The sequence below is a fragment of the Hevea brasiliensis genome, chromosome 3 (assembly GCF_030052815.1).
Source record: "Hevea brasiliensis isolate MT/VB/25A 57/8 chromosome 3, ASM3005281v1, whole genome shotgun sequence".
NCBI lineage: Eukaryota > Viridiplantae > Streptophyta > Magnoliopsida > Malpighiales > Euphorbiaceae > Hevea > Hevea brasiliensis.
In genome coordinates, this window is record NC_079495.1 from 15,346,642 (window position 1) to 15,359,445 (window position 12,804).

Genomic DNA, 12,804 nt, shown 5'->3' on the forward strand with positions numbered 1-12,804 from the left:
TGACTAATTTTAATTCCAATATTAATTATCTAAATATTAAAAATTACTTGGTTTGTTTAATATTGAATTTCATATTTTTATATGTTATTAAATTTATATATAATAACATGTAAATTTCATATGAAATATTATTTTATTAAAAATCTCTAAAATAATTAAATAATAAACTTTAAACTTTTAATTACATTTCAAAAAAATTGTAGGCTTTGAACATAAATCTCATAAAAAAACTAACCTCCCCATGAAACATTCCCCCCCAAAACACCTTAGAAACACAGGCAACGACAAAGAGCAAGACTACACTCCCTAGTGACCCTAGCCTACCATGCAAGACAAGGGACGAGCCAAGATTCCCTACAAGAGACCTCAAAAAGGGCAAAACAAAACTAATAATGGAAAACTAAACCACCCACTTCGGGCGTACGATCAATAGGATCGAACCCACAAAGAACATACATTTTTCAAATCAATCTAAAATTGAAAAACCAAAAATTGCTCAGCCCTACCACCCACCGGCAGGTGGGAGGCTAGGCTAACCCGTTTTGTTCAAAGGATTCAGTTTTCAGCCCCTTACCATGTAAGCATATCCTATTCTATAGTCATCCACTACAACATCTCTTCTTTAAGTAACAGAAAGGGAAGCAAAGCTAGTGACTCACGTGAGGGAATCCACTTCTAGGTATAAAATAAAATGGTAACCTAACATCTAATCTGCTATGACATAAGAGAATCAGCACAAAAAGAAAGCATTTTCTTTATCTATCTACATCCCATGTACACATCCCACACATAAGTTCTCAAATCCCACTTGGATTTGGAATCCACAGCTCAGATATTCCAATTCCATCTCCCAAACCAAAACCCACAAAGGGATTAACAAAATAGTATAACACAGAACTAGATGTGCATGAAATAAAAGGACAAAGGCATTAGTATAATAGCAATAGTGAACTATTTACATATTCCTCAACTTTATTCTCTCTAAATTACCCCCACCCACAATCATCAACTCCAAATCATCTGCTCACAAGTACCTTTCCCACAAATGTAGCAGAACCAAGAACAGTGCAGCTTTCAAGAAAAGTCTGTCTTACATTAGACTCATGGCTCTCTATTGAATTTTAAGGTCATAGTGAGTACAAGAGGTGACAAACATAGCAATTCAGTTATAGTGTAACTTTAACATGTTGCTCATTATAAAAAAACGTTAAAAAAAATTGACAATAATAGAAATCTAATATTTGAAAATATTTGAAGAAAAAAAAAAAATATATATATATATATATATATATATACACACACACACCTAGCCTGGACTCGATTTCTTTTGATTCTAACCCAGAAGGTTATCTCACCTTTTCTTTTTCTCTAACTTCTGCCGTAACAATAAAATGGTGAATGAATAATTTTTTTTCCTTTCCAAAGTGACTTTTCTCACTTCCCCTTCCTCTGTTGCTGGTGTTGCCTTCAACACCACTAATGACAAAACCCCAAAAAACATGAAATTATCTACCAAAACCTTGGCTGTTTTCAATATCTCAGGACTCAGTAGAATTGATTTCAATTTTGCTGAGCCACAAGCTGATCAATATGCAATTGATCAATCCATGCCCCCAGTGCATGATCAACTGATTCAATTTGGGAGTTCATATTCAGACCCTCACTTGAAGAAGCACCAGCTGCAACACTAGAGTTGGGCATGGCCAACTTTTCTTTCATCTCAGTTGGAGATTCTTTAACTAGTGATTGCACCCATGATAGATCAGGCTCCTCTCCATTACCAAGCTCAAATGAATTTGATCTGCGAAGCTTACCCAACTCATCAGCACTAACAGTCCAGTCCGGTTTCCCATTTGAAGAACCCCATTTTGACCAAGAATTTACATGGGGACCGACAACGGCAGCTGAGTTGGAGCCTAACTCCCGCGAACTGAGGCTACGTAGCTGCTGTTGCTGTTTCTCACGTTGAGCCAACATAGACACTCGAGGGCTCATAGGGGAAATGGGTTCTACATTTCGAGGTGACATCCTGCCTGATGCAAGAGAGGCCTGCAACAGAGGATGATCAACATTCTTTGGAGAAAAATTTGTGTTGATTGGTGATAACATGCTTTGCTGCTGCTGGAACTGATTGAGAACTGCAGACTTGTGAGTTGGAGAGAAAACAGCTGCAGCCAATGCTTGATCAGCATACCGAGGAGAAGAGCTCTCCGCAGAAAAGAGATCATCAAGGTTTGAAGGGGTTAGGGTTTTCAAACGACCAGAACGGTTCAGAGAGTTATTACTCAAAGATGGTTGAGTGAGACTGGATAACTCATTTAGGAGCTGCTGCTGCTGCACATCAAAATCTGGCAGCAAGCTATAGTCCTCAGCTGGAATGTCTCTTGCATTAAAGAAAGATCTCAAGCGACTGGACTGAAGATTGTTTCCAGGGAGATGTAAGGCTGGAACATTTGGTTGGGGCCAAGCCACAGAAGAATGTGACATACCATTGCCAGATGGAGACATGGGTGGAGTGAATGGCGAAGGAGACATAACAGATAATGAAGAAGGAGAACCTGGCAAGAGACTCATGGCTGCAGCAAAATCCATTGCAGTGGCACCAGACGTGCTCGTGCGAGGAGAGGGAACAGCAGAACCAGTGGATACATATAATGGACGGAGTTCCTCCACAGTGTGGGCAAAGAAGCAAACTCTTCTAGCACAACTTGTACCATCTTTGCAAAGCCGAGTTCGATATTGAGCAGGATGGAGCCAGCACTCAAAAACTCCATGTGCATATTCACACATATCTCCCCGTCTACAAGCCCCTTTCCGAAAATCAGGACATGGAACACAACTGTAATGGAACTTCCTAGGATCCCTTCTTCGAGCATTTTCCCCTGGATGAACGAATGGGCACTCAGTCCAATCATGAGAATAGGCACGGGAACAGGGCCGCACCTTGAATGAATACATTCGGAATTCATCAGTTGCATAGATGCTGTTTTTTATGTCCGGCAGAGATGGATCAACGGGGTATTCCTTTTTCTCTGATGTGGAGAAAACAGGTACATCATTTAGCTTTGACTTCACTGGAGAGTCTGATGAAGACAGTGGAGAGCTATTTTCCACGGAAGGTGAAAGAGGTGGAGAACTTGAATTCGCAGTAGCTGTGGAAACCCTCAGATTGCGCTCAAAAACAGAACCATCAGTAGCAAGAAGTTCTTCAAGAGTATATTTCATATCTTGGAGCTTTGGTGGAACAGCAATAACATCAATTGGATGATGACCATTGGCATCCATCAAATTGGGATCCCCACCAGCTGCTAAAAGCAGTTTCACAGCATCAACAGCATTCGCTGCCCCACCTGAGGCAGCACAATGAAGGGCAGTGCTCTTATCTAGGCCACAAGATCGATTGACATCAGCATCTGAAAGAGAAAGAATGATCCTTATAACATCAACAGCACCATAAGTTGCGGCGACCATCAATGGGGTTCTATGCTGGTTAACCATCTGCTTGGAGCCTTTCTGACGACTATACCATATTCCAATCTCATCAACACACACAGGGTCACGCTCAATTGATCTCTTAAAGCCCTCAGCATCATTGTTGGCTGCAAGCTCAAGTAAGCTTGCAAAAGTATCTTCAGTCTCGACAGATATGTGATTCATGTCTATGTTGGTTGGTCTACTTTCTTCAGAAGAAATCAGAGGCAGTATCCTAGTTGGTGTGAGCTTCAACCGCTCCCATCCACAGCACATACTTTGTACAACTGATTGAAAACTAACCCATTAGAAACAACCTACAGATACATACATTTATTTGCAAATTATCACATAAAATACCACATACTAATAACCCATAAAACTAAAAAGACATTTCATTGACAAAATTACACTATATAAACAACAGAACAATTTCTTTTCCAGCACACCAATCCATTAAAACTAAAGAAACAGCAATGAAAACTGCAAGAAACGCACAAGAAAGGAAAAGCTAGGCCCTTATTACATTAAGAAATTAAAGGGGCATTGATTGAGTTCATCTACTTGAAGATTAGAACCAAAACCACTGTACAATGCAGTACAAATTCTAGGTAATGACACAAATGAGAAAATCAAGCTCCAGCCAAACAATCGGAGCAAACCCAAATTGGTATTTTTTTTATATTCCTTAGGGCTTAGATTCTGTAAGCAATTCTAAACTTGCTTTAGATTTTACCTTAATCACAAAAATGTTAAGAAAAAGAAGTACTTAAAATTGGCTTACTTTCAGTAGTATTTCCCTTGTCTTATAATTTTAAGATCCATTGGAAAGAGAAAGGGGGGAAGGAGAGAAAGAGAGATCGGAATTTCGCTTTAATTTACACAAGAAATGAAAATACCTACAATGAACTGACCTTACTTAAGCAGAATTATCGAACTAAAAAAATGTGATCTTTCCGTTTTTCATCATCACTTCTATCAGTTTTCTGAACAGTCAAACAGAAAAGAAAACAAAATACAAAAAGCAAAAATCATCTCAAAAAACATGAAAGACCCGTGGCAGAAGAAAACCCAAAAATCAAGAAACCAACACAAAGATTAAGCAGTAAGAACACTTACAGACACATGTAATCAACAATCACCCAGAAAAGGTGAGGAAAAGTACCAGTCAATACCAGTAAAACCCAATAATTTCAACAAGAATTAGAGTGAAAATCCAAAATAAATAAATAAAAACAAGACGACCAGATCAACAAGTAGTAAAAGATCTAGTTTGGGGGCAAAATACTCATCGATTTTTATTCCCCAAAACCAAAATATGAAAAACAGAGAGAAGCAAACAAACCCAAAAAAGAAACACAGCTTCATTTGAACAAACACGCTCATCATATCGAAACAAAAGAAGGTTAATGCATATAAAAACAGTTAGAGCGATAACACAAACACAGAGAAGCAGACATGTACGCGATCAAAAGTACCAGAAGAGAATCTTACAGCTTCATTTAGTTCCAGCTACGAAAAAGCCAAGTCAAGTTTCACAGATCTAAATAGAACTAGTCACACCTCCTTCACCTACTTAAAAAGACGAATATTTTCCCGAGAAAATTTGCGGGCAAAATAGAGAGACAGAGACAGACGGAGAGAGAGAGAGAGAGAGAGAGGGAGGGAAAGGAGCTTCTTCTTCTCCTATCACCAATTCCTATGCTTTCTGCTTTCTTTCTGTGAAAAAAAAATTAAAAAAAGGAAATTACTTATTTTAATTATTTTCTATGAAAATTATTTATTTTAATTTTTTAAAAAATCGAAGGAAAGAGAATTTTTTTATAAAAAAAAATGGGAAAAACGCACTGAGTATGGAATTTGAATATTCTATTGCTGTACCTGTTAACTTTTTTAACCCACCATTAATTTTCTGCCACGTCACCCCTCAACTCTGACAGATCAATATTAGGGATCAAATAGTCATTTACTAAGTCAGCCACTGACATTATGGCCTAAACTGGCGTATTTCTATTGGTTCGTGATGAAATGCAACTTAATAATGAAGCTAAATTGTCTTTTGTAATAATTAATCATTAACCTTCCGTTTATTTTGGGTTAAATTCTATGGAAATTCAACCCAAATTCACCCCACATGAATGTTAATTTTCGAAGGTAATAATCAAGTGTTCTAAAAGTATTAAATACATATTGTTAGCACCTGATTTGGCACTGTCCTATTGGCTATATGAAATTAGGTGACAGGGCAACATATTTTTCTAGCTTTAAATTAATAGTAGGTTTTTTTTTTTTACTTTTCTATGAGTATTTCTTTTATGAAAATTAATATTAATATTATTATAAATATTTTAATCCTTAAATTTTATTATCATTAATATTTTTATATTTAATTAATTACTTCTTATTTTTTCATTAATAATTAAATTAATAATAATAGTTAGAATTATTAAATAATTAATAAATTTCATACGAACAAAGAAAATATTTTTATCGGTGGAGATTTAAATGGACATCTAAAAAATGATAGATAAGGTTATGAGAATATTTATGTAGGTTTTGATTTTAGTAACTAAAATGATGAGGGAAAAAACATCCTATATTTTACTATGACATAGACCTAATACTAGCAAATATCTATTTTATAAAAAGGAAGTCACATTTAGTAACTTTCAAAAGTGGACAATATAAAAGCTAAATTAATTTTCTCTTAACGAGTAAGACAAATAGAGCTCTATGCAATGATTGCAAGGTCATTTCGAGTGAGATTTTAACAAGTCAACATCGGTAAGTGGTCTTGGATGTCAAGTTTAGGAACAATTAAAGTAAGGCTAAAAGAAATATTGTAGCTCGAATAAAGCGGTGGGAGTTCAAAAAAGTAAAGCAAGTGAAGATAAAAAATGAGCTTCTCGAGTCCAAAACATGGAAGCTGGATGTAAAAGCCAATGGTATGTGGATACAAATGGCATCAAAGATTAAAGAATTAGCTAGAAAAGTATTTGAAAAGTCTAGAGGACATGGACCACCCTCAAAAAATAGATGGTGGTGGAATGAGGAAGTACAAAAGGCAGTGAAGAGAAAGAGGAAATAGTATGAGAAATTACCTAAGTGTAATAATAATGAGGTGCATGAACAGTACAATATAGCAAAAAAATAGGCAAAAAATGCAGTCAGTCAAGTAAGAGCGCAGGCCTTTGAAAAGTTATATGAAAAACTTGAAACTAAATAAGGGAATAAAAATATTTATAGATTAGCAAGAATGAGAGAAAATAAATGTTAAGATCTCAATCAAGTTAAGTACATTGAGGATAAAGAATTAAATGTGTTAGTGAAAGATGAGGACATTAAAGAAAGATGGAGAAATTATTTTGATTATCTCTTTAATAATAGTCAAAAGTGGTAATACTACAGAGTAATATAAAAAAATGTGAATTATACTAGAAGAATTAGATTTTCAGAAGTAAATAAAGCACTTAAGAGAATTAAAGTGGGTAAAGCCTGTGGACCCAATGGAATATCAATTGAAGTGTGGAAGCGTTTGGGAGATAGGAGAGTGGCATTGTTAACTAAATTGTTTAATAAGATTCTAAACTCAAAGAAAATGCCTGATAAATGAAGGAGTATTTTAATACTTATTTTTAAAAATAAGGGAAACATATAGAGTTGCTCAAACTATAGGGGAATTAAACTCATAAGCCATACTATGAAATTATGAGAGAGAGTTATGGAACATCGACTACGTCTAAAACTGCTATCTCTCTCAATCAATTTGACTTCGTGCTCGATCATTAAACTATGAAAGTAATCTTTCTCATTAGAAGCTTGATAGAGAAATATAGAGATGTGAAGAAAGATTTACATATGGTTTTTATTGATTTGGAGAAGGTTTATGTTAGTATTCCAAGAGATGTCTTATGGAGAGCGTTATAACAAAAAGAGTATTTATTAGGTATATACAAGTGTTGAAAGATATGTATGAAGGAACAACTACTATTGTACACACAGTGGGAGGAGACATAAGAGATTTTCCTATCTCAGTTGAATTATACAAAGGTTCAGCTGTAAGTCCTTACTTTTTTACATTAATTCTAAATGAATTGACGAAACATATACAAGAGAGTATTTCTTGATGCATGATGTTTGTGAATTATATAGTTCTGATAGATGAGACACGATGAGTCAATACAAAGGTAGAGCCTTGGAGAAGTACTCTAAAGTTAAAGGGCTTTAAGTTAAGTAGAACGAAGACAGAATACATGCATTGCAAGTTCAGTGAAGGCCGAACTGGTAATAGGAAATAAGTTAGTTTGGATGGAGTGATATTGCCCCAAAGTAATAACTTTAAATATCCTGGCTCAATCCTTCAAGTAGATGGGAGATGTGAAGAGGATGTTAGTCATAAGATTAAAGCCTAAAGCCAGATGGTTGAAATGGAGACGTGCCAGGGAGTTTATGTGATCGATTCTCAATAAGTTGAAAAGAAAATTTTACAGTATAGTCATATGACCGGCCATGTTAAATTGCAGTGAGTATTGGGCAATAAAAGAGTCGTTTATGTCTAAGATAAGAGTTGCAGAGATAAGAATGTTAAGATGGATAAGTGGTCATATTAGACTAGATAAAGTCCGTAATGAGAGTATTAGGAAAAAGATAGGAGTTGTGCCAATTGAAGATAAATTGAAAGAAGGGAGATTGAAGTGGTTTGTTCATGTGAAGCATAGATATACAGAGACTCCAGTTAGACAAGTAGAGCATATTGAGTTAGAGGATAGAAAGAAAAGAAGTGGTAGGCCTAAACTGACTTGAAAGAAAATAGTACAACATGACCTAGAAGCATTACACATTTTCGAAGATTTAATTTAAAATCTTTTAGAGTGGAGAAAGATAATCTATATAGTCAACTCTAATAAATTTTTCAGATAAAATGTTTAGTTTAGTTGAGTTGAGTTGAGTTGAGTTGAGTTGAGTTGAGTTTTGAGGATATTATGTATTTTTAAAAATATAATTAAGAAATTAAATAATAATTTTTTATTTATTTAAATATTATTAGATAATAAAAATTATTAAGTCATGAATTACATTTTGAGGAAATTATTTAATTTGATATATTTTTTTTTTAAATGGGAAGAGCAAACCCGGACAATCACCGGCGGCGCGGTGTGGACAACTTTTGAAAAGGAACAGGGAACCAGTTAAGGAGGTGGAAAACTAGGAATAGGATGGACAATAGTTAGGGGAGGAAACAGAATAAGGTGACAGGAAAAGCAGGTGACTAGAGAGTGTGCGCGAGGTGTAGAATAAACTGGAATTGAATTTAAGACTGGGGTCCGCCAATGAAGAAGAGATATAAAAAGGGCCTGGATTTTGTAAGTGTACAGAAACGGACTTGAAGGCTCTAATCAATTCTAGTTAAATGTGGAGTTTAATCACGAGGGGAGAAAAACGTGATGTGCCAAAATTAGGCTGAGAGATTCAAAAAATTTATTTTAAATATCATTTAAAAAAGGTAATTTAAAAAATGATTTGATTGTTTTAAATTTTATAATTAAAACATATTCAACTTAATTTTTTATTATTTTTAAATAAAAAAATATTTATATAAATTACATATATTGACTATGAATAAAAATAGGTTAAATAGTAAAAAAAAAAAAAAACTTTATCAATTTTTACCATTTACATCCTAATTTTTTTTTTTAATAATTACAAATGAGCTATTAAAAATGAATTAATTGCCTTCTACCATTAATTACTACAGTTAAACTTAATAGAGGTCAATTTTTTTAAGCCCAAATTAAGCAGTCATTCTATCAATCCCTTTAGGGACCGATTGTCAAACTCCTACTGTTAGATTTGTGATTCAAAGTAGTGCGAGTGAGAAAAATGTTTTTCAATGTGAAATATTATTATTTTTAACATTAGATAGAATTTTTATTTTATTATTATTTTTAAATTAAATTAAATTACTAATTAAAATATAAATAAAAAGACTAACACTGTAAATATAAATATTATTAAAAAAAATTTTAGTTTGCGCTCATGGTAGAGATCGACTTTTATTCATTAAAAAAAGTGACTTTTCGCTTATTACAAAAATGAGAAATTGTTCATTGAGACAGGCTTCAATCTATGGTGAATAAATATATAATTTAGAAGAAATAAATTATTATCTATTATAATCAAAGATAATTATACAAAATAGAGATGTATTGAATAATGAAAAGGAAATCAAGTATTTTTTATTGATGTAAGATTGTGGTATATATCCAAAAGGATGGAATTATCTACAAGATTCTAGAAATATTATGACTAAAATCTAGCTAGTAAAACTGATTTGGACTACTCTAATAATCTTCTAGCAAATTCTTCAACTAATGCGGTTAGTAAAAAATGAAAGTTACAGCTGCATTTTTCTTCCCTGTTAAACCGCACCGTTTCACTTAAAGTAAAAGCACACCGCTTTGCTGTCAGAAAATCTTCCCACTTAGAATGCAGCGTTTGAATAAATAATTCTGCAACAGTAATATATTAGATTATGTATAAGAGTAAATGATATGATTAACTAATGTATTTACTTTAAGTAGTTTGATATAAGGGCTTTATTAGGTATAATTTGGTTGATGAATAATATAATTTTTAGATTGTAATTGTTGATTTTATTAATAATAGTAGAAGATAAACTGTTCGTTGATGTAGCTTTATGTTAAAAGAGTCAATAACGTAGATATTTATATTTTGTGCATTTTATTTTTATTGTTTTTTTATAATTTACACACTTTCACAGCGCACAATAAACATTTAGTAAAACTGCTTCGTCTATATAATTGTGAACACAAATTTCAATAATTTCACCAAAAAAAAACCAACACAATTGATTCGTTCTTAAGTAAATCACGGCTTGCCTCATCTTGTTTTATTGAATTTCAAGATTTTAAGGAGAGTAGATTTTTTTAAGACCCTATGGCCACAATCTTGAGAAGCTAAACTGAATATGAGAAAAGTGGATTCATCATGAAAGCCACACTTTCTATATACATCTCATTTCCTTTTATGCTTCTCATAAACGGGTGAAATGATCATAAGGACGGGAGGTTTTCTATATTCTTTCTTTTCACAAAGAGATCAATACATTATGAGGGTGGTGACCCTCTCTCTCTCTCTCTTATTTTGAAAGTTTGAACCCTTACTTGATCAAGCAATCTATATGTATTTATTAAAGTTAAGCCTTAAAAATAACTTTACAAGAGCGTGTCGCCTAACTTAAAAGGAAGGCTTAAAAATTAACACGTAACATAATTCATTTTTTAATTTTATTTTTATATTTTTATATAAAAATTAGTTTATCATATTAAATATTATATTTTATTTAAATATTTTCAAATTTGAACTACTAAAATTTTATCTCATTTACAAAATAATTACTATCTAAAAATCTATTTAGATAATCTGCTTAATACGTGGGCAAAACTATTAGTTGATTAATAAAGTGCAAGTCAACTATAACACTTCCACTTGTACTAACATTTTTAATTACACATAACACTTCAATTATAGCATTGCTACATGATACTTCCTTTGCTTCATGGGTTTGCAGATATTGATGCTAGGACTCTCATTCTTTTGATGTCTTGTGAAATTTCTTTGATCATCTACCCCATTTCAAATATCAAATAATCAACAACTCACAATATTAGAGAGTCTGATTCCACCATAAATGAGTAGCGAAGCGGCATCCATAGCAAAACTAGACATTATAGATTAGAGAGCGAATGATTTTTGAACTGAAAGTTTTAGTGAAAAGTAAGAGAGAGGTGTATTGTGCTTATGTGTAGCTTACAATGGGAATAGTTGGTTGGGGAAGAAGAAGAAATGAAGTAGAAGGATTTCTCCATCTTCACAAGGAATAAAGAAAGTAACTTTCCTTAGGTTTAAAGAGAAGGATTTATTTGATTAGGTTTATAATTACACTTACTTTAATTTTATTTGCTTTAATTAGGGATTAATTTAAGGATTAAGAATAATGATGTGACATTTCTATTAATTATTAACGGTGTTACTAATAGTAGGATAGAATTACTCTGTTATATAAAGTATAAGGTGTAATTGTTAAAACTTTTAGTTTAGGGTGTAACAGTAAAAGTATGAAGGTTAAGATTTTTTTTTTTTTTGCCATTTTCCCATGAAAATGAATAAATTATCAAAACCAAAAAGATGTGAACAAAATATTATAAAAAGGTAACAAGTTTCCATTTTCATGAATTTCATTCATAACTATTAGCAAGTGGCATGGAGAACTGAGATGCTCCGATCAGTGAAGAGAAGCGATGTACAATAACGAGCAGAAAGCTAGAAAACATATCAAAATTCAAAGGATGACCCGACGAGGAAGAGCACAAGTGATAGCGATAAGAGCGAGGAGGAGGAGCAGCAAGTGAAAGAGAAAGGAAGGTTGATACTCAGTTTGCAAAATATAATGAATTGGTTGGGGGAGGCTATTGAGTGCTTAGGTTTTGATTAAAATTAAAGTATATATATATATATACACACACACATTAGGCACAAATGGTTGCACTTTATATATAAATCAATAAACTTTGATTTGGTTTTATTTTTTGGGTTAAAATTGATGAATGTCACCCTTAAAGAGAGTGAAGAGGACTATAAAGGCATAACTAAAGAGGGAGGAAATTGGAGAAAGAGATAGTGAGGCAAGAGAAAAGAATATATAAATAGGATTTCCTCTTATATAAAATTAAAATCAAGCAATTTTATTATAATAAATTAAAATTAATGAATGAAAACGAAACTTCAAAAGTTGAGCAATGATATAGAAAAAAATAACCATTCATCAACACATAATTAATGTTATTATGACCTTTGACACTATGTTTGGATGTAAAATGGGGAGAAAGAAAAATAAAGAAAGGAAAATATTTTTAATTTTCTAATTTTTATTTTCTCTGCTTTTATTTGGAAATGAAAGAAAAATAATGAGGGACCTGTTTGAGAAAAGAGAACAGAGAGGAAAGAAAATATTATTATTTTTTAAAATTTATCATTTTACTCTTAATTTTATAAATGATTTAAAAAATTAAAATGAAAAAAATGAAATAAAGTATATTTTCATCCTTTGATTACTTTATTTTCCCTTTAAATTAGAAAAAAATAGCAAGAGCAATATAACCTTTACTTTTCTTCTTTTTTAAAATTTTTTTTTTCATTTCCAAATAAAGAAAAATGTTAATCTCCATTTATTTTTTTCTCATTTATCTATTTCTTCTTCCATTTTCTCGTATCCTAATAAAGTATAACGGTTTCAGAACAGAAAAACTTTTA

General features: G+C 32.6%; 1 protein-coding gene across 4 annotated transcripts; it reads right to left on the reverse strand.

Moving 5' to 3' along the window:
* Nucleotides 1-908: 908 nt before the first annotated feature.
* LOC110637733 (zinc finger CCCH domain-containing protein 30) lies at nt 909-5,214 on the reverse strand. 4 transcript variants are annotated; one of them, XM_021788039.2, is made up of 3 exons: nt 4,966-5,214; nt 4,386-4,457; nt 909-3,758 (listed from the first exon to the last, which is right to left on the reverse strand). In XM_021788039.2, exon 3 carries the CDS (start codon nt 3,745-3,747, stop codon nt 1,561-1,563), a length of 2,187 nt encoding a protein of 728 aa, XP_021643731.2. In that variant the 5' UTR covers nt 3,748-3,758; nt 4,386-4,457; nt 4,966-5,214; the 3' UTR covers nt 909-1,560. The 4 variants fall into 4 exon arrangements, with proteins under 4 accessions (XP_021643731.2, XP_057999879.1, XP_021643729.2 ...); XM_058143896.1 differs by having other exon boundaries at nt 909-3,788; XM_021788037.2 differs by lacking the exon at nt 4,386-4,457.
* Between the last annotated feature and the right edge of the window lie 7,590 nt (nt 5,215-12,804).